Raw genomic sequence first — 20,262 nt, forward strand, 5'->3', positions numbered from 1 at the left:
TCCGAATCTCATCTCCCACCTACGAATTCTCTTGATCCAAGCGATTATCCCAATCTGGGGCTCACCGTTTGCAGCTGTGGGCGTGCTCCTTGATTCGGAAGGTGACGAGTGATGCAAATGGGTGTCTGTTGCGTGCTTTTCAGTGACCGTGGATTGGCTGGGTCAAGTTTTGAATTCGGAATGATGCCACGTGATTTGGCGATCAGATCTGGAATTTGATCCTCGCACGCCATCACTGATTTATGATTTTATTTGGAAGATATGATGGACCACCGAAAAGTTGGGTTCATCCTCGTCCATACAGATTTCGGCTTTTAGACAATCCAAAGATCGTGCTGTGAATACTTGCTCATCATAACACAATCTGCATCTCTTGATTTCTTCTCTTCTCTGCATAAAGCATCGTGCTCAGTCTGGCACGCTCGTCAAACATATCTGTAGTATCACCTGTGTAAATTATCAAAAGAATCTCAACATCCTTTCAAGGTGAGTTGACCTTTGGCCTCCACTTTGCCAGATCACGCCGCTGACCACCCTCTCTCGATCTTGCCATCGCAGATGTCTACCTCCTTGCTCTCAGCTATCTCAAATCTCCCTTCCACCTCTTACCACCACCCTATTGCCACCGTCCCGTCCGGGTCGAGCAAGCTCAACCCATACCTCCCTATCCCTCAAGCTTCCGGCAACGTCACCGTCCTCTTCACCAACCCCACTTTCCTCCCTTCCGTTCCTTCCGCCTCCCTCAAAAGAACGGTAGTTCAAGTCGTAGATGCTGAAGAAGTCGTAACACCTCGAGCTGCCAAATCACTATCGTTGATAAGTAGATCGGCCCAAGATGCCTACGATCACTCTTTGCTCGCTCTTCGATTAGCTCAAGATGAAGATGCTTTGGTCTATCACTTTATCGCTTCAGGATTGGATGGATCAGTTCAACAGGTAGACGACGCAGAATCGTGGTTAAGCGGACCATTGGGATCGCCAAACCCTGCGAACGGAGATGCCAATGGAGAAGCTGTCGATGATCTTCTATCATCATACGAAGCTATATCTCTTTCCCTGCTCAAGCTCACTAGAAGAGCTCAACGATCGTTCGTCCACCGAAGAGGAGATTCCTCCAAACTCATAGTCAACTTCCTCCCCTCCGCCATCGAGGCTGAAAATGTCATCGACGTCGTCCTCGCTATTCCCGCACCCAAGGAGAAGCTTCGATCTTCCCTCACAGGAGTACAGGAAGTAGTGGTAGTTGAAGGTGGCAACGGAAAATACGGATCTGGATGGGCTTCAGTCGTCGATGCTCTTGAGGGCTCCGATGTCAACATCCGATCTGTATTAGTCGCTGGCGATGTATCGTCATCCGAGATCTCACCAGCACTCTCAGCTTCAGCTCCTATCACTCGATTAGGTAAACCTGCTAGCCACTCGATCCCATCCTCATCTGTCGCTATCCCCTCTCCTGAGTCCAGCTACACCTCTCTTCTCGCTTCATCCCCTACGCCTCTGGAAATCCTCAACGACCCATCACACTTAGCCGCAAATGAGTCTACCTCGCCACTTTACGCTTTCGGTAAGGCTGTCGCCCTCCGAAAGGAACGGGCTAGACTCGTCGAGTTGGCAAAGAAGATCCTCAAAGCCTCCAACACCCGAAAAGAGGTTCACGAAGCTTTGTCTGCTTGGTTGTTAGTTCGAGATGAGCAAGGCGCTGCCGCTGCCGGAAAGAAAGTAGCCCAGGTGGTTGGTGCAGGTGAAAGTGCAGATGAGAAGGAACTCGCTCAACTCGGTGAGAAGGGTCATTGGGAGAAGAGAGCACTTTGGATTGTCATTTCCAACTCTTGGGCTGTCGATCTTGCATCTTCTGGTCTTCATCATGCTCTTGCTTCTGGTCTCGACATCAACCTCCTCGTTTACGAGACCGCTTCTTCACCCTTCTCACCTAACGCTCCTGCTCAACCACCCAATGAAAGGAAGAAGGATCTTGCTCTCTATGCTCTCAACATGGGTGACGTATACGTTGCCTCTGTAGCTATCTACGCCGATTACGCCGGTGTGATCAATGCTATGCGAGAAGCTGAGAACTACTCTGGTCCTGGTCTCGTCCTTGCTTACTTGCCTTGGGGAGAGAAAGAAGATGGCGAAAGTGTATCAGAGAAGGAGAAAGCTGGACCTCTGGAACGATTGAGAGAAACCAAACGAGCTGTCTCTGGAGGCTGGTGGCCCATGTTCAGATGGAACCCTTCTCTCGCCGATGAGAAGCGATTCACCCTCGATTCATCTTACATCAAAGCTGCTCTTTCGGAATTCCTTGATCGAGAATCCCATCTCTCCCAACTCACCCTATCTCAACCATCCATTGATGCCTCCGTCACCTCATCGGTTGGTAACGATCTCGTCGCTGCCCGGAAAGAGAAAGCTCGAAAAGCCTACGATGCCTTGCTCAACTCCCTTGATGGTCCTGGTCTTTTGGTTCTTTACGCTTCCGATGGTGGAAACGCCGAGAAAGTCGCCAAGCGATTGGTCGGTCGAGCCAAGATGCGTGGTGTAGGTGCTTCTCTTCGAGTCCTCGACGAGATCGCTCCTTCCATTGTAGACTCCTTGGCCGAAGAGAAGAACGTACTGGTTCTTACCTCTACTGCTGGTCAAGGTGAAGCTCCTCAGAATGGTAGAGAGTTCCACAAAGCCCTTGGTAAACTCTCAGCATCCGATAAACTCGCTGAAACCAAGATCACTGTCTTCGGTATGGGTGATTCTCACTATTGGCCACGACCTGAAGATGCCGGTTACTACAACAAGCCTGCCAAAGACTTCTTCCCTCGACTTCTCGCTCTCGGATGTGCTGAGCTCTGTCCATTGGGTCTCGGTGACGATTCCGATCCCGATGGATACATGACTGGATACAAGCCTTTCGAAGCTGGTCTGTGGAGAGCTTTAGGTGTCGATAGTGTCGAAGTCGCGGAAGAGAAGGAGGAAGTAGTTGCCAATGAACACATCAAGATCGCTTCCGATTACTTGCGAGGTACTATCCTCGAAGGTCTTGAGGACAAGACGACAGGTGCCATTGGTGCTTCCGATGCTCAATTGACCAAGTTCCACGGAACTTATATGCAAGTGAGTCATGTCTGCTTTTTAAACACGCATCCTTCGATACTGATACGTGATTTTCTAAAGGATGACCGAGACATTCGAGAATCGCTCAAAGCTCAAGGCCTCGAACCTGCTTACTCTTTCATGATCCGAGTACGAATGCCTGCCGGTGTCTGTACCGCTGATCAATGGTTACACATGGACAGGATCTCTGACGAGCACGGTAATGGTACATTCAAATTGACTACTCGACAAACTTTCCAGTTCCACGGTATCATCAAGAGTCACTTGAAACCTGCCATGCAAGCTATTAACCGAAGTTTACTCGACACCATCGCCGCTTGTGGTGATGTCAACAGAAACGTTCAATGTTGTGTCAACCCCGCCTACTCCAAAACCCACAAGGCAGTCTACGATTTCTCCGTCGCCGTCTCCGAACATCTCCTCCCATCTACCAATGCTTATCACGAAATTTGGCTTGACAAAAAGAAGGTCTATGGTGATGCCACTCAAGCTTTCTCTGCCGACCACGAACCCCTTTACGGTCCTTACTACCTTCCTCGTAAATTCAAGATCGCTGTCGCTGTACCTCCTGACAACGCTGTCGACGTTTTCACCAACGATGTCGGTTTCATCGCTATCGTAGAGAATGAAGAGGTTATCGGTTACAACGTCAGTGTTGGTGGTGGTATGGGTGTTACTCATGGTAACAAGAAGACTTACCCTCGATTGGGTGATGTCCTTGGTTTCCTCAGTCCCGAAGATGGTACCAAGGTGGCCGAAAGTATCATGCTTGTTCAACGAGATTACGGTAACAGACAGGATCGAAAGAACGCTCGATTGAAGTACACCGTTGATCGACTTGGTGTCGCCAAATTCAAATCTCTCGTCGAAGAGCGATGGGGTAAGAAATTCGGTGAAGCTCGACCTTATCAGTTCACCTCTAATTTGGACAAATACGGATGGCACCAAGGACACGATGGTAAATGGCATTTCACCATGTTCATCGAAAATGGAAGGATCGAAGATTCCTCAAGACATCAATTCAAATCAGGTCTCCAAGAGATCGCGAAGGTACATAAAGGTACTTTCAGACTTACTGCCAACCAGCATCTTATCCTTTCCGACATTCCATCGGAGGATCTCGAAGAGATGAAGCGATTGCTGGCCAAGTGGGGTCTGGACAACATCGATCATTCCGGTGTCAGACTTTCTTCTTCGGCTTGTGTCGCATTCCCCACTTGTGGTTTGGCCATGGCCGAATCGGAACGATACTTGCCCTTGTTGATTGACAAAGTTGAGAAGATTTGCGAAGAGGCTGGTGTAAGGAATGATGATTTGGTAATGAGGATGACCGGATGTCCTAACGGGTGAGTCAAATCATCCCTTCACAGAAACTTATCTTTGGCTTGTGCTGATGGGTCTGATCCGTGCAATAGTTGTGCACGACCATGGGCAGCGGAAGTAGCATTCGTCGGCAAAGCCCCCGGATCATATATGATGATGCTAGGTGGTAACCACAATGGTACACGATTGAACAAACCGTTCATTGAATCCGCTACCGAACCTGAAATCTTGGCTGTGTTGAAACCCATGATCAAGCGATGGGCGTTGGAGAGACATGATGGCGAGAGATTCGGAGATTGGACGATCCGAGCTGGATACATAAAACCTACTACCCACGGAACGAATTTCTGGGAAAATGGTTTCCCATCTGCTAATCAGGCTGCTCAGGCTATTACTGCTTAGTTTGGTGGTACTCGTATAGTTAATTCTAATATATTTTGTTATAAAGGTTCTCTTTGTGAATAAGGTATTTTGTTTTTCAGTTTAATTTCATCTTTAGATACCCCCGCAAAAAGCATATGCATAGGATAAGACCCATATGAGGTAGTTTTCGTTATCTCCGACATCATTCTATATGTGCGTTATCACCTTGAGGGTCTCTTGACATTTTCTATTTCCCCTGGTCTCCCTTCCTCTCTCTCTTCTTTCCGCTCATGACCGAATCCGGGATCTGGAATGAGATGCAAAATCAATGTGAGGAGTAAGAGCAAGACGATCGATGCGATGGCTAAGCCGAATGTGGCTATATAGTCATGAAGTTGGAAATCATCAGTCCTCTATATCAGTACTGATCTTTCATGAGATGGATGGGATTGGCAGATAATCCTGTACTGTTTATCCTGTTATCTTTTGGCTTACCCGGGATAGCAATTCGGAAAGAGCAGCTGCCGATCCAATTTACTCACTTGCAATGCTCATTTTGATGAGATGCTTCGTATCTGTTGAGTTCGTGCATTTATACCTCGACCAGAGTACAGTCACAAATCATGCCCGCTGCGTGTTAGTTGCTTATGCGTTTATCTGCATAGCTGCTGTGCGTTCATGCATCCCATACATACCTACCCTCCTTTCATACTCGCAACAAAGGATGAAGCGGAAGATGATCGTAACGAAAACAAAGCCACATCATTGATTTGCCACATTCACCTGTCCAACCAATACAACGACGCTCTTTGGTTATCCTTACATCTCCTTTCGCTTTTCGCGAGTTCCGAAAACATCATCGGCTGCTTATTCTACGTCTTTGCCTTCCTACTCATCCTTATTCTCCTTATCCATACCCACCTGAGTCTCATCAAAATGCCTGCTTTCCTCCGAAAATCTCAAATTGTAAGTCCATCTCCTTTACTTCTTGCAGCTTGAGGGGGAAACGCAATGCTGATGGATTTTTGATGTAAATAGGGTCTTAGTGGTTTCACTCCTGAGTATGTGTCATTTCTTCAAACGTTTCGTTTCTTTTGGTATGGGACGCTAGAAGGATGTAGGCACTGAGCTCTACCTGGATGTCAGAAAGAGAATAGAGGACGAGAACAAGATATGGAGCGAATATAGGATGTGATGCTGACGATTATATGTTACATACTCGGTCAATACCCTGCTCGATCTATTTACGACAACGCTAACATCATGGGATCCTCACACATATCTCATTTGTACACAACAACTCATCTTATCACCCTATCGTCTCGATGTAACGTACTATCATTTCCGAACCGATAATTTTGGGATATCACCTTACACCGATGATTCTTCCTGTACATCAGACGTCTTAGAGGTTGGACAAGTACCGGTGCTCTCTGGGGTATAGCTGGTGCTGGATTCGTATCCCTCTTCTTATCTGATGTACCACTTTTCAAGAAGGATGTGTTGATCAAGTTACCTGTGGTGAGTTGATGTCCAATATCATGAAAAGGGTCATACATTTATGGAGAAGAACATCACGGGGAAGAATGGATTTGTGATCAATCAAGGATGAGACGGAGTGCTGTCTTGTGTACAGAATCACGGTGATGACGAAGATGACTGGATACGATGGATGGACAATGCTGACCTGTGATCGTTCAATAGGTCCGAGAATACTTCATCGGTATGTCCAACTTCATTTCCCCACATCGTACTTTTCGTTGACTTTTCACATACTGATCCCTGATCTGATTCGAATCAACAGACAAAACCCCCGACTCTGATAAACCTTTCTAATCGGATCATGTTGTACTTAGAATGGTGATGGCGATGGGTTGTCGAGCGGATATTCTTTTGTTTCTTTGATAACCGATGGTAGAGGTTATTTAGACCTGATTCTTTGCATGAAACTTTCATACATAATCCACCAATGTCTTCGTCTGAGGTTCACTTCTCTGGTCATCGTTGCTTCCCTTCTTGGAGAGGATGTAGAGGGACTGCCTCCTGTTGACGATGATATACTGCTTACTCTGGTGGACGGTTCATTGGATGCCACTGAGGCTAATGCCGGGATGTTCCGATATGATGGTTTGAGTGTTGCCGAAGTCCTCGTGGCTGGCAGTTTAAGTGGTGCACTTTTTTAAGTTATACCGGTTTTGCTGTATCGCTCGCCACGCACACAACGTCACTCTTACTCACTCTCCGTCTGTATTGTTCATCGTCACCGTCGCATCGGTCCACTCCCACACAATCATTCATTCATACAAAAGACATCACATCAGTATATCCTCTACTCAACGTATATTACTCAACTCCTTTCAACAGCATCATTCGGACATTCTTCACTTTCCCTTATCTAGGTGAGTACTGGCATCCCGACATACATGCAGAAGAAAGAGATACAATGCGCAGGAGTGAAAGAGGATGTCAAGGAAGATAAGCGGCGGCGCGTGCGAGGTGATATGAGATATGGGACATGCCCGATGGTCGTCCTTGAGGACAGAATCAATGACTGAATATATCAAGAATGTTATGCTGACTACAGACCTTGAAATCCTTCATGCCTTTCTTCATCAACCACACATTCACCTCCGAACTCTGACTATCTCATCAATATCGATTTGCCGCCGACCATCCGCGCGTTTCACCTACCGTCTCTCGTCATATGACAACACCGCTTCCTTCACTTCATCTCACCTCGGCGATATCGACCTTACCACTCTATAATCATCATCCAACACCACTTCCGACCATCAAATATCCATTCAAATCCGATTCAACGCGTTACCCATTTGATGGATTGTTTGGAATTGCGTATGATCGTGACAGAAAGAACGATAATTTGAATTGAATCAGTTAGCCATGTCTGCGCCAGAGTACGATTACCTCTTCAAGGTGAGTCAGACATTTCTCATCGTAGATAAATAACCTCGGAGTGACGAGTAGAAATCTCTGAGGTTGTGGAATGGACATTGGAGATTGAACATGTTGTGCTGATTGATCAACGCTTGATAGCTCCTCCTCATCGGTGATTCAGGTGTAGGAAAATCCTGTTTACTTCTTCGATTTGCCGATGATACCTATACCGAATCTTATATTTCTACCATCGGAGTAAGTGATCCCCCCAAAGTAATCTGATCTATCCTCGGCTTTAATGTTGGATCTCGAAAGAGTTGGATGCCTTTGGTTTTTTGATGGATGTCACGTATGGGTTGAATAGGTGGACCGTGCGGTGTATGTGTGTTCCAGAGACAGAGAATATTGATTGGCGGTGAATTGGATTGAATGGGTTTGATGGGATCAAGATGAAAGAAGACGGTGATGGTGATGGTGATGGCGATGGTGATGAATGTAACGCCGAGGGTCATTCTCCTGCAATCTCCTCGGCGTCACTCCGATCATCTCAATAGGAATCTAATTCAGATTCTCATCTTCACCTGTTGTTACTCCTATTGAATAGCTTGATGGTGATTTTGGGTTATTGTGTGTGTGTATCTCTCGGAGGGGAATGATTCGAGAGAAGCGAGAAACACATGACCTTTTGTGTGATTTCCTCTTGATGCTTCTCGCTTCTTTTGTGCAGTTCTAGCTTCTTCAGCTACCCCTCAATCTCCTTCTAGTAAGGTATGAATAGAGGTCATTCCCGACCTCAACTTTCGGATTTTCTCTTTCTTTCTTCATCTTTTCTCTTCATTCTCAAATTGCATAATGCTTTGTCTCTTTCAACCTTCGTTGCAATTCACTATGTAATCTTCCTTGCGCCCTTCCTTCCATCTTTGTACTATACTTTGTTTACTCTCACTTGGTCCGACAACCACGAGTCGCCACTCGCTTACACCAGCTCTCGTCATCAGGTCGATTTCAAGATCAGAACCATCGAGCTTGAAGGAAAGACTGTGAAATTGCAAATCGTGCGTATACCTCTTCCAAGGATGCGCACTCAGCATGAGTTCTAGCAAAGATAGCTGACGGTCAATTGTCTCTCCTTTCAATTCCTTATCTTTTGGCAACTATCGATATTCAACTTCTTCCGGTCATCCGCCTTCGTATCTGTCTTGGACCTCTCTCGCATCTCGCTTCCATCTGTCATTCTCGGTGACTGTTTGCGCTCTATCGGTTGATCGCTGTTTCAATCTGCTTTGCCTGACTATTGTCTGATTGATTCCCGAACTCTGATAATGCTGCGTTTACCATTCTTCGATTGATTTCAATCTTCCTCGCTCATCAACCGCTCTTACATCTTCGATTCTTTCAACCTCTCAATGCGGTATGTGTCCATGTTGTCATCGTGTGCCCACTCATTCAACGACCTGCGCTCTCTCTATGTTACTCCTCTCACACGAACATGCTTCAAAATTTATCCGGAATCTGGAATTCTCCCGCCGCGTTCGCCCCCATCAACTTCTGCGATTGCTACCATGGAACCTGTACGGCTTCTGCAACTCAACGATCTGGCCTATGACGATCACCACGTCACTTTCTCCGATTTATATCGTCTTGATCCATTCAATCGGTCCCTACTGGTCTTCGACGGACCGCTGAACACATTCTCATCTTCAACGACATACATTCCGGAATATGTGCACCAACTACTTATCGTCGGCCTGAATTTTGACATTCACTTGATTTGTGTTATTACGCTTTTTCGCTCTGTTCTCATTTCAAAATTTGAACCTGCCTATTCTCGTCGCTGTGTTCTTTCAACTTACATTCGTTGCCGTTTGATCTGGTTGCTGTTCATCTCGGCACTCTCCCTTCACGGCCGAACATACACTTCGATGGTTGCACCTATATGATTTCACCCGTATCGATCGTTGGCACTCACGAACTCGCCCGATCGTTGCTTGACCTCTGGACATCAAACTCCTTGGACCTGAAAAAATACTGGACCATTGACATTATCCTCAATGTTTGATCATGCGTGGGACTCGATCTACTTGATCACAACGGTCATTGCACGCACGCCTTGACCCATTTACATTTCAATTCCATTCACGATTCCACCCCGTTACCAATGGCGGTCTCCATCGGGGCGCGAACCCTTAACACGGGCACGTCAAATCTTGATCAATATATAACTGGTGGCAATGTGTCTGGCAACTGGAATCGACTTGAATTACGGTTGGACCATGATCCTTCCAACGTGAAATTTGGCCTTTGCTTCCTCAAAACTGCCCTTCTATCTTGTGATGCGGACTGATTAAATTTAATCGCATACGCTTTTTCGGGATTCTACTCTTCGCCTCGATTTGCTTGCGGTCTCCCGCCATCATCATGGTCGTGTGTATATACATATCTTCTGGAAAATTCTCGGTTACACCTCAAATTGTTCTTCTTCGCTATTCTCTCACCGGGTCTTTACTCGGGTCTTGAATTTCAACTTCTTACGTCCAACGACGTTTTCGGCATCGCCTCGACCCCATGGTGCATTCGCTTTCGGCGACGTTCAATGGTGGTGGTTACGACTGACCTATTCAACGCTTATGAATTCGGCGTATTCGCTCTGCTATATATCATGGTATATAACTTGTACGCACCTTTTTATTTTTCCCCACCACGATTCCTCTCCGACACTTCATTACTTCCTTGATATCGCACCTGCCTCACAAACAATCCTGTTTTATAATATGTATATATACCGAACAGTGGGATACTGCTGGACAAGAACGATTTAGGTAGGTCTTTTCTGATTTCATGTGTCTTCACTTAAAGGATCTTTGCTGACTTGTGCACCTCAGAACAATTACATCGTCATACTACCGAGGTGCTCATGGTATCATAGTAGTCTACGATGTGACCGACAGCGGTAAGCTGACCTCATATATCCGGTGATCTTGGTCCCATGCTGATTATTCTCTCTTTCACAGACACTTACGCTAACGTCAAACAATGGTTACAAGAAATCGATCGATATGCTGTTGAAGGTGTCAACAAGCTTCTCGTAGGAAACAAATCTGATTTGGCCACAAAGAAAGTTGTCGAGTACGCCGCTGCCAAAGCCTTCGCCGACGAATTAAGTATTCCATTCCTTGAAACTTCTGCCAAGAACGCTACCAATGTTGAACAAGCTTTCTTGACTATGTCTAAGCAAATCAAGGATAGGTGAGTGGTTACATCGATCAGATAGTATACGGAGTACCATAGCTGATGATGTCCATCGGAAATTTATAGAATGGGGTCAACTTCCATGGCTTCTGGTCCCGGTGCCAAATCAACGATCAAAGGTCTCGGTCAAAATGTCGAACAAAAGACTGCTGGTGGATGTTGTTAGGTGGTGAACGGATACTAGTTGGATGATTGGGATGTGCTGCGGTGAGGAGGGGAATATGAATGTTTGTTCTCTATTCGGTAAATAGACAAGATATGAAGACAGATACTCATTTCATCTATTATACTCTTTTCTTCCTTCTTCCTTCTTCTCTCTTCCCTCTTCTTTTTTCTTCGTTTCTACTACTGGAATACAACTTAGCTATTTTGTAGAGCAGGATATGAGTACATTTCTCAACCCACGATCTATGTATATGAGCGTGAATATACTCACGTAGTATATATATATGCCTCACTGATAAATTGATTCCGTCTCTTCGTGTCTCTCCGTGGTCCTCCACTCTGCTGGGACGTGTTTGTGCATCCCATTCATCCTCACCATTCACCATCCATCATCCATCATCCATACTCATGCTGCTGTCGGCTGGTTGCGAGTCTTAGAGTAGAGCAGCTCAGTAGCGTGGACCAAGCAGGCGATACATGAGATAGATGCGGAGTCACCATCATGTCGAATACAAACGGTGACGTTCCTCGTGGAATGTCAATATCAATCTCGCCAACAACCATCCAACCGTCCACCGTCCCAACTTCTCTGCCTATACCTGACTCCCACGCTCTCTCTCAATCTCGGCCATCCTCCTCGAGACGAGACTCACAATCATCATCATCTTCTTCTTCGTCGACGGGACCAGATCATTCACTTGACCTCCCATCACTCCAACCTCTCTCCCACTCTCATCCCCTCCTCTCATCAGAGAACTTCAACGCCGACGAATTCCTGTTATCTAGACTACACATCCCTCTTGAGGAACTTCGAGGTGAATTGAGAAGCTACCTGAACGAGCTGAAGGAGGAGCTGGTGAGGCTGATCAATGAAGATTACGAGGAGTTCATATCGCTTGGAACGGGGTTGAGAGGCGAGGAAAGTAGGTTGAAAGGATTGCAGGAGCCTATGGAGGTCGTTAGAGGAGAAGTCGAGGTGAGTTGAATACTTTCTTACTATCTGTGAACAGTGCACGAATGGAGCCTAACTTGACTTGTACCATTGACCAGTCTGTAAGAGATGTTCTGTACGAGCACCAGCAGAAGGTGCAGACTAAACTGGATGAGCGATCAGCTCTGAGGGAAGAGAAGGTGAGTTGACTGATGTAACCTATACTATCATATCATATCACATCACATTTGTGTGGAAAGCAGAAGCTGATGATAAGGATCACAGGCCCTCCTCGACCTCTTGCAGCGGCTGTTCGATACCCTGACTAGAGCAGAAACATTGTTAGATAACACGCCGGATGAAGAGCATGGTTCAGTCAAGATGATCACTAGAGTAGCAGGCGAATACACCCAGGTGGTTTATCTGGTCAATAAAGCTAGGATGGAAGGATGTGCTATAGTGGATATCGTTGAAGATGTGAGTGAGAATTTCGGATTTATGAATAGTCCACATGTTCCTCGTTGTCATGTCAATTAGTAGATGTATGGGTATGCCTCGCTGATCAACGTGATAACATACCTCATAGCGTATCCAAATCATCAAATCCCGCCTATCCAAAGATCTGTCAGCGTTACTCACCGCAGAACTGGCTGAACCGAATATACCGAGGCTGAGACAGTGTTTGAAGACTTACGAATTGATAGAAGGATGGGAAGAAGCTGAAGGAGTTGTGAGGAAAGCTATACGGTCATACTGTAGATCTGTAAGCTCAACTCATCGCATTCACACTCCTATCACATCGTCGAGGTATTGACTGACATTGTGATACCTTCGATAGACGATAACATCAACAAGTCTAACAGTCCCGACCACACCCACGGCCCCTAAAACACCTCATTCCTCGTTACTCAATAACCCATTAGAAAAACCTCTTAGAATGCCCGCAGAGGACCAATCACCTATTGCTTCTCTATATAACAGGATCCTAAGCCAGATGGAAACTTATTCACCACTTTTACAGATATCCGAAGATGTTTCTGAAAAATTCGATTTCTTTCCGAAAATCATCTGGCCAGAGATTGCCGGTGCACTTATAGATAATTTGGGAAGTACGATATTTGCAGCTGGAAGACCTGATGAGCTGCATAGGGTGAGTTTGTTTTGAGAAATTTTTCACCCCTACACTTGTAACTTTTACTAAAAGCATCGCCGTGTTCTTAGCATTATACGACAACGCATAGGTTCATCGCCCTACTCGAAACACTCGCCCCGTCGACCCGAAATGTCATCTCCATGCGTGCGTCCCCTTCATACGAGGCATTCGAAAGAAGATGGCAATTACCGGTATACTTCCAATTGAGATGGAAAGAGATTGTCGGGACTCTGGAAAGTGCTTTGGCATCTACGAGCAACGAGAAAAGTGGATCAGGTGAATGGGCGTTACCCGCTTCTGCAAGTGTATGGAAAGCATTAGAGACCACTTGGAGCGAGGATGTGTTCATTGATGAACTGACACCGAGGTTTTGGAGGTTGAGTCTTCAAGTAAGTCATCTTTCTTCCCTTATTGATCCCGATAGTATACATCTAACAATGCGTTGTCACAGATCATATCCCGATTTGGTACATACCTAAAATCCACGTTGAATACCTTTACGATCAAAGAGGAAGATACAGCTCAGGAAGATGCAGCGTTGAAATTCACCGCTGCTGCTATTGTCGATCTGGACCGGATCAAAGAGAAAGTTGCAGAGATCGAGGTCATCAAGTCTTTAGACTTGCAAGGTAAGCTTTCCATGTCTGAAGCAATATGAGACAGCTCATATACTGATCATATCATTCTGTCACTTTGCAGAACACCTCACTATACCTATCACACCTTACTCTGACGTCCTTTTGCAAATCCTCAATCGAAGATGTATAGACCCCTTGAAACTCATTCGATCAATCGCCTCTCAATTTAGATCATCCACCAGCACCAGCAGCATTACCTCTTCTTCCTCATCGAATCAGGCATCCTACTTCATACCTAACGTTCTTAAACCTATATCAAACTTGTACAACCTACAACCACAGCTGAAAGATACATATGGGAAAGAATGGTCTATTCAGATATTAGATTCGGTCTTACAGAATTACTCTTCGATATTGAGTTCAGTCAGGAAGACTGAAGATCTATTGAGGAAACATCGTAAATCCAAGAAAACTGGTTTATCATCTTTCTTCTCTTCATCTTCTTCTGCTACTACGGCGACTGACCCCGAAGGAGGAAAAGAAGAGAAAGAAGAAGAAAGGTTTAGATCACAGATGTTGATTGACATCAACACGTTGAGGGAAGATGCGAAGAGATTGTGCGGGGTTGATATTCAGGAATTGAGCAGTTGGAAAGAACTGGTGGATGTTATCAACAAACCGTCCGAGTAAAATTATTTCTGTGGAATGCAGATGTGACATAGATGGGAGAAATATTATAAATTAGATCAATGGGTTATGGCCATTGTACGCGCATAATAAGGTGTAACTGAAGCAAGGTAACGGTGGACATGCATTATCTTATTTCATCCGTGTATTGATTTGAGCTATCTCTACATAAAGGTTGTTGATCTCTACATCTAAAAATCGTACACGATCAGAACGATGACTGGCCAAATATCAAGGGAAAGTGAGAGATAAAATACACGAGAATCCAGAGGTGAAAATCGAAAAGTGAGGAAAGGAAAACAAAAAGAAAGACGAGGTTCTTTGTCAAGTCGATGAAATAACAGAGAACTAACTTATGGCTTATACTTCGTAGTTATCCGGTTCGAGGGGTGGTGTAGCCTCCTCCGAGATCAGAGAGGGAGTAGCATCTGTAGATAGATCCTCAGGTGGTGGTGGGGCAGCCTCAGTCTCGTGAGGTGCCAATACATCTGGATGGTCTTCTTCAAGTGCGGCCTGCAAGTGCGAAGAGAATATCAGTCAGAACACATGTCCGCCATGTGATTGATCTCTACTAAGATGACATGGACAGAAAGAACAGAAGATTCAGCCGTTGTGTGTTACTTACCATCTGTTCCAACATCGGTTCCAGCCATTCATCAGCCAACAACTCAGGTGCAGTGGGTCTTTCATCCGGTTCGAGAGAAAGACAACGTTCAATCCATTCGATACCCAATTCGGACATTTCGTTAGGTTCAGGTAAAGGTGGATGTTCGGTGGTGGCTCCAAGATGGAACATGATCGCCCTATTATTATATGAAACCAAAACAAATGTATCAGTCTCGATTTGTCGATTGGAACTTGCGATAAAGGTATACTCACCACTCATTATCGAAATCCAGGAAACTCCAAGGTTTTCGTCTACGAGAGTGATAAGAAGCATACTCAGCTCGGGTTTTTAGAGTCGTACCTTGCTTGTATGATTATAACTTGACTCACCCAGTGATCATCTGAAGTACCACACAACCCAATCCCCAAATATCACAAGAACCTAATTTATTCGATCTTATATTCTTGATCATCTCGGGAGCCATGTACATCGGTGTACCTTCCAGACCTTCCATCTTGGCATGTGCACCTCCACGAGTTCTTGCGAGCGTCTTGTTTCCTTTGATTATCTTGGCTGTACCGAAATCTGCCAGTTTCAATACCGAGTTGGCACCGATTAAAATATCTTACAAAAAGACCCGGTCAGCTCAAATTACAGTACATCGAATATGCAGTAAAGTGAAGTGATGCTCACTCTCTGGTTTGAGATCTCGATGTTCAATCCGATTTTGATGGAGATAATCTAATCCACGAAGAAGTTGTATAGTGAAAGCACCAACTACCTCTTCGTCATCGATCTTTCCGTACTCCAACATCCCAGCGAGAGAACCACCTTCACAGTACTGCAAAGGCAAACGAAAACCCAATCATCAGCTCATGTCTTACACAGTCCTCAAAACAATATATACTCACCTCTTGGAAAAGACAAACTCTATTTCTATGAACTTCTAGGCCCAAGAAACCAACAATATTCGGATGACTCAACAAGCTCATCACGTCCGATTCCCTCTTTATACTCTCATACAACGCAGGGGAAGATTGAATATCTACCGTAGGTAAAATCTTGACGGCGAATACTGTATTGTCCTGTAATGAATAACCCAGGAACACTGAACCTGAAGCTCCTCCACCGATGTAGGCACCTTGTTGCCATCTCATGGAGATATTCGATTTTGACGCCGCCAAAAATACCAGTGCTCGATCTTCTGATACCTCCTCGTCCAGGACCGTACCGACAGGTTGAGGTGCCGCTTCATTTCTTCTCTGTTCCAATTCATTGATCAACCTTAATCTTTCTTCCACGGTCAGACGGATCGATCGATCAATCCTAGGTTGTCCAGAAGGTGATGGTGTCCTTGGTAAGAATTCGTCATCTAAATTCTCTTGTAATCTCTGTAATCTCCTCATAGCTTCAATTCTATCTGCTTCCTTCTTAGCTTCCAGACTACTTCTGGCACCTAGGATATCGAAATGACTGATTAACAACGAAACACAATTACCGACGTGTCTTCGAAGTAAGCTGAATTCCGCTCGATCCAACGCTAAGATATTATTACCTCGAGTCATGGTGAAAGCGTATGTCAAGGCCGCTACCGTCCATCTGAAGGTCTTTCGATCTGTAGGATTACATTCTTGACAGATGAATGATATCCACGAGATGGCCAGCCGCATGAGTAGTCGACTAAATCGTTCCCAAGACGATGGATCGATGTGGGAACTGACTCTCGTACCGTGATCCGTAGCAAAGGAGTACCAATTCTCCACCAAGTCTTGTGAGCCCGGGGCACCTCTGAAAGCATTCCGAACGAGAGGAGCAGATTGAACGATACATTCCGATAATCGATAAGATGATTTGGCAATTTTGAGGAGTTGACCTTGAATTGATGGCAGATGAGCTTGTGCTTCTACAAGACATGGAAGGTATAATGATTCGCCAGTTTCAGGATCAATGAGCGATTCAGCGAAAAGGTGTTTACAAAGTGCCAATCGACTTGTTGGTCCATCCGCTATCAATCGTACTCGATTATCTTGCAGCATGTATTCGATATAGTCCACATTGAGGGTCATGACGGCACCGGTCCAAACGAAGTTTTGTCTCGGTGATAGAAGTAAGAGATATGCGGCAATATGCCCATCGTCCTCATTATCTGAATCCCCATCATCTACGGGTTGGACGTCGGGTGTGTTATCGGCATTATATGCATTTACTCGATCACCATCTTGAGAGGAAGTAGCAGTACGACGCGGTCGAGCTCTTGATCCGGGTATAGTGACTGAGAAAGCTCTCTGAAGGAGATGTCGTACTTCATCAGGTTGAGCCCAAAGGGAACCATCCGCAACTATGTATGTTCCCTTCCCTTCGAAGACATTCGTGTAGACCAGGAAATGACCAGAGTCTTGTAGATGAGCGACCAAAGCGTCCACTTCAGTTTGTTCCAGAGAGTATTCCGCTGAATTGTCGAATCGCTGAGTGAGTCTCCGGCAATATCGTTGCGTTTTTCGATGACGCATTCTAGCCGAGTCGAGCAATTTGCCGTACCATGAGACCATCTCTTCTGTCTTCATGATTTTTGCAGAGCCATCGCGACCATATGCATTTGGGTTTCCAGAAGTCTGCGGCACTCGGAGTTGCTGATCGAGGTAGTTGCAAGATCGTATAAGCAATTTGTTCGACAGAGCACTATCACAGAAACAAGCTGATCAGCTCAAAGCCCAGTATATCGAGAAAAGGCAAACTAACCAAGAATGCTCTGCAACAACCATATCACCACCTTCGATCGCTTCAGCTGCCTCGTACAAGAAGGGCCCTTCATCTTCCAATACCTCAGTCTCTTTGAAATAACTTCCTCTTCCTACTCCTCTTAATCTCCAGTGCAACAGCTTGAAGAACGCCCTCATCGCATCCAACATGACATCGTTATATTCTGGCGGTAAACAATGCGGTATTTTCCATCGTCCATCATCATCCGGAGCAATAATCTCATCATACTGTTTCCTAATTAATACAGCGAGCGAGATTGACAATCGTAAATTTTCGATGAAATCAGACACGACCATAGGATTTGGATCTACCAATCTTGATGCAGCGTCTAATCTGACTTTCAAAGCTTCTATGATCAACCTCCCTGGGAATCCGATCAACCTGACTAGTTCATATTGGAAATCAGGTAAATTCTGTTCTTCGAAGATCGGTAGATAGCTGATAACAGTTTCTTTGGCATTTCTGACCAGGTTGATCAGATCGATGAAAGCTCTTCTTTCAAACATCCTCTGTAAATTATCCTCTTTCATCATTCGATCTAAGAAACTCGAATCATCCGCTGCATCCTTACCAGCCGTCATGGGCATACCTCCCTGGGAATCCAACGGATGATATGTATACGTCGACTTATCCGTTAAAGCTTTTTCCTTAGTTGTATTGGGTTTGGTGATATCCAAATCATCCGATCCGGTCCATTTCTGTAGTAACCCCAATTGAGTTTGTAGAGCAGTGACGACGGTCGACCAGGCAGTTAGCGCATCTGTCTTAGCTCTGAAAACAGGTGAGGCGTAAGTTGGTTTATCCGCCCGCATCGCTGCTAAATTCGGATACAGAGCTTTGATTGCTGCCAATTTCGCTAGTATCAGATTGACTTGTTCCAACGCAGTGTGTTGAGGACCAAGATCCTTATCTTCTTCTCCCTCTTTCGCCGTTCCGTCCACGTCATTTGTGATGGTTGGCATGTACGATCTAGCTTTGAAGGTTGCGACCTCTTCTAAAACCGTATCTACCACTCTCGCTCTTCTCTCATGCACTCTTCTTTTCTCTTCCGCTTCAGTCCTTCCACGTAGCTTCGCGCGTATCTGCCACCATAACGACTGACCAAATTCCTCTCTGAAAGATTCGGTTGGCATAGCTTGTGATATCCTTGCTTCTTCAATTTTTAGTACATCCGATGTCAATACACTTTCCAACATTCCTTGCCAATCTAACCTCTCTTGTTTTTCCTCATTTGAGACTGAATTTTCGGCTCTTGTCAAAGCAATTTGAGGTTGCTGTTGTTGTTGCTGTGGTTGCTGAACTTGTTGTGATTGTTGAGATTGCCCATTTTTACTCTCATCCGACAAATCATTCTTTCTGTCATGACTTAATCCTTTGAATTGAGATATACCCATTTGCCATCCAGCACTGCGAGGTCTTTCGTCTTCATCTTCATCATCCGACTCTATATCGGTCGTTCCAGTTCTACGTTTTGACGGTCCAGCATGGCTGTGGAAATAACTCGCTTCTGGATCGTTGTACATATCCGATCTCCCTCTCAAGACACCATTACCACCTGCACTACCGGGCGTTCTAACTCCAGGAGTATGTAGGCTCTTGGATAGACTATCAGGTCTCAATCTTGATCTCCAGCCATCATGGTGGTGGAATAGACCTGCACTTTGAGAAGATCCTGCACCGTGCGTGGAAGTGTGAGTGATAGGTGGTCGGGAGGTGGAGGAAGAGGAGGAGGGTGCGACGAAAGTAGCTGCTCTGGCGAGTTTGGGTTGAGCGGCAGAAGCGGATGATACGATAGCTGAGAGACGGGATGTAGGTGATGGATGGGTGGTGGGACCGGGATACGAGGCTGATCGAGGGTTTGCAGGTGGGGCGCCTATAGGGCACAGAGAGTCAGATATGTATTGCGAAGCAGAAGCAAAGAGAAACGAAGACGAGGAGATCCCAAGAGACGATAGAAACAGCTAGCTGCACGTTGAACCATTCACATAGAGGTCTTATTGTATAATCTCTCTAGTACGAGAGACACAGCCTTCACTCACCATCTACCCCACCATCCTGAATGTGTGGATTCCCACCTATCAGCGGTCCCCCTTCCTCGTCCGAGCTCGAATCACCATCCGGCGCGAATAGTCTCACGCTCCTTCTGCCAGTCTTCGCGGTCGATGCTGGAGGTGGGATGGATGTAGGAACGTGTGCCGAGGTGAGGGGTACGGGATCTGTTGAATGGGGAGGAGAGAGTGGGTCTGACATGATGATAGATGAACCCAACTGATCAGAGTCAGTCTGCTGGAATAAGACAGGACCAGACGGACTGGAGTAATCTTCCTCGCGGTGGGAAGAATGATGGCGAAGATGGATACAGAGATTGGAAGATAGACTACTAACTTAGCTGGGGCAGGCAGATACCAAAGTGTAAAGTCTGGAACTGATCTTAGCAAATACCAAATGA

At 45.7% G+C, this 20,262-nt stretch overlaps 6 protein-coding genes across 6 annotated transcripts; 5 read left to right on the top strand and 1 right to left on the bottom strand.

Annotated features, from left to right (window-relative positions):
* Positions 1-558: 558 nt before the first annotated feature.
* I203_103304 (sulfite reductase (NADPH) hemoprotein, beta-component) lies at positions 559-4,827 on the top strand (the record flags this gene model as incomplete). The annotated part of the gene is made up of 3 exons (XM_019149280.1): positions 559-3,102; positions 3,163-4,448; positions 4,518-4,827. 3 exons carry the CDS (start codon positions 559-561, stop codon positions 4,825-4,827), a joined length of 4,140 nt encoding a protein of 1,379 aa, XP_019001305.1.
* Positions 4,828-5,724: 897 nt separating this feature from the next.
* Positions 5,725-6,624, top strand: I203_103305 (uncharacterized protein; the record flags this gene model as incomplete). The annotated part of the gene is made up of 5 exons (XM_065517291.1): positions 5,725-5,754; positions 5,827-5,849; positions 6,189-6,309; positions 6,493-6,511; positions 6,593-6,624. The coding sequence occupies 5 exons, from the start codon at positions 5,725-5,727 to the stop codon at positions 6,622-6,624; spliced, it is 225 nt and encodes a 74-aa protein (XP_065374109.1).
* A 107-nt stretch (positions 6,625-6,731) lies between these two features.
* I203_103306 (uncharacterized protein) lies at positions 6,732-6,971 on the top strand (the record flags this gene model as incomplete). Its single annotated transcript, XM_065517292.1, has 1 exon — positions 6,732-6,971. The coding sequence occupies one exon, from the start codon at positions 6,732-6,734 to the stop codon at positions 6,969-6,971; it is 240 nt and encodes a 79-aa protein (XP_065374110.1).
* Positions 6,972-7,689: 718 nt separating this feature from the next.
* Positions 7,690-11,098, top strand: I203_103307 (GTP-binding protein ypt1; the record flags this gene model as incomplete). Its single annotated transcript, XM_019149282.1, has 7 exons — positions 7,690-7,722; positions 7,843-7,938; positions 8,682-8,738; positions 10,474-10,502; positions 10,566-10,633; positions 10,695-10,929; positions 10,999-11,098. The coding sequence occupies 7 exons, from the start codon at positions 7,690-7,692 to the stop codon at positions 11,096-11,098; spliced, it is 618 nt and encodes a 205-aa protein (XP_019001307.1).
* Positions 11,099-11,599: 501 nt separating this feature from the next.
* Positions 11,600-14,449, top strand: I203_103308 (uncharacterized protein; the record flags this gene model as incomplete). Its single annotated transcript, XM_019149283.2, has 8 exons — positions 11,600-12,073; positions 12,148-12,228; positions 12,314-12,505; positions 12,615-12,791; positions 12,867-13,178; positions 13,250-13,570; positions 13,633-13,810; positions 13,881-14,449. The coding sequence occupies 8 exons, from the start codon at positions 11,600-11,602 to the stop codon at positions 14,447-14,449; spliced, it is 2,304 nt and encodes a 767-aa protein (XP_019001308.2).
* Positions 14,450-14,806: 357 nt separating this feature from the next.
* On the bottom strand, positions 14,807-20,063 carry I203_103309 (uncharacterized protein; the record flags this gene model as incomplete). Its single annotated transcript, XM_019149284.1, has 9 exons — positions 14,807-14,959; positions 15,072-15,249; positions 15,326-15,364; positions 15,443-15,677; positions 15,747-15,894; positions 15,965-17,214; positions 17,293-17,732; positions 17,793-19,686; positions 19,853-20,063. 9 exons carry the CDS (start codon positions 20,061-20,063, stop codon positions 14,807-14,809), a joined length of 4,548 nt encoding a protein of 1,515 aa, XP_019001309.1.
* Between the last annotated feature and the right edge of the window lie 199 nt (positions 20,064-20,262).

This window comes from Kwoniella mangroviensis, assembly GCF_000507465.2.
Source record: "Kwoniella mangroviensis CBS 8507 chromosome 1 map unlocalized Ctg01, whole genome shotgun sequence".
Lineage (NCBI taxonomy): Eukaryota > Fungi > Basidiomycota > Tremellomycetes > Tremellales > Cryptococcaceae > Kwoniella > Kwoniella mangrovensis.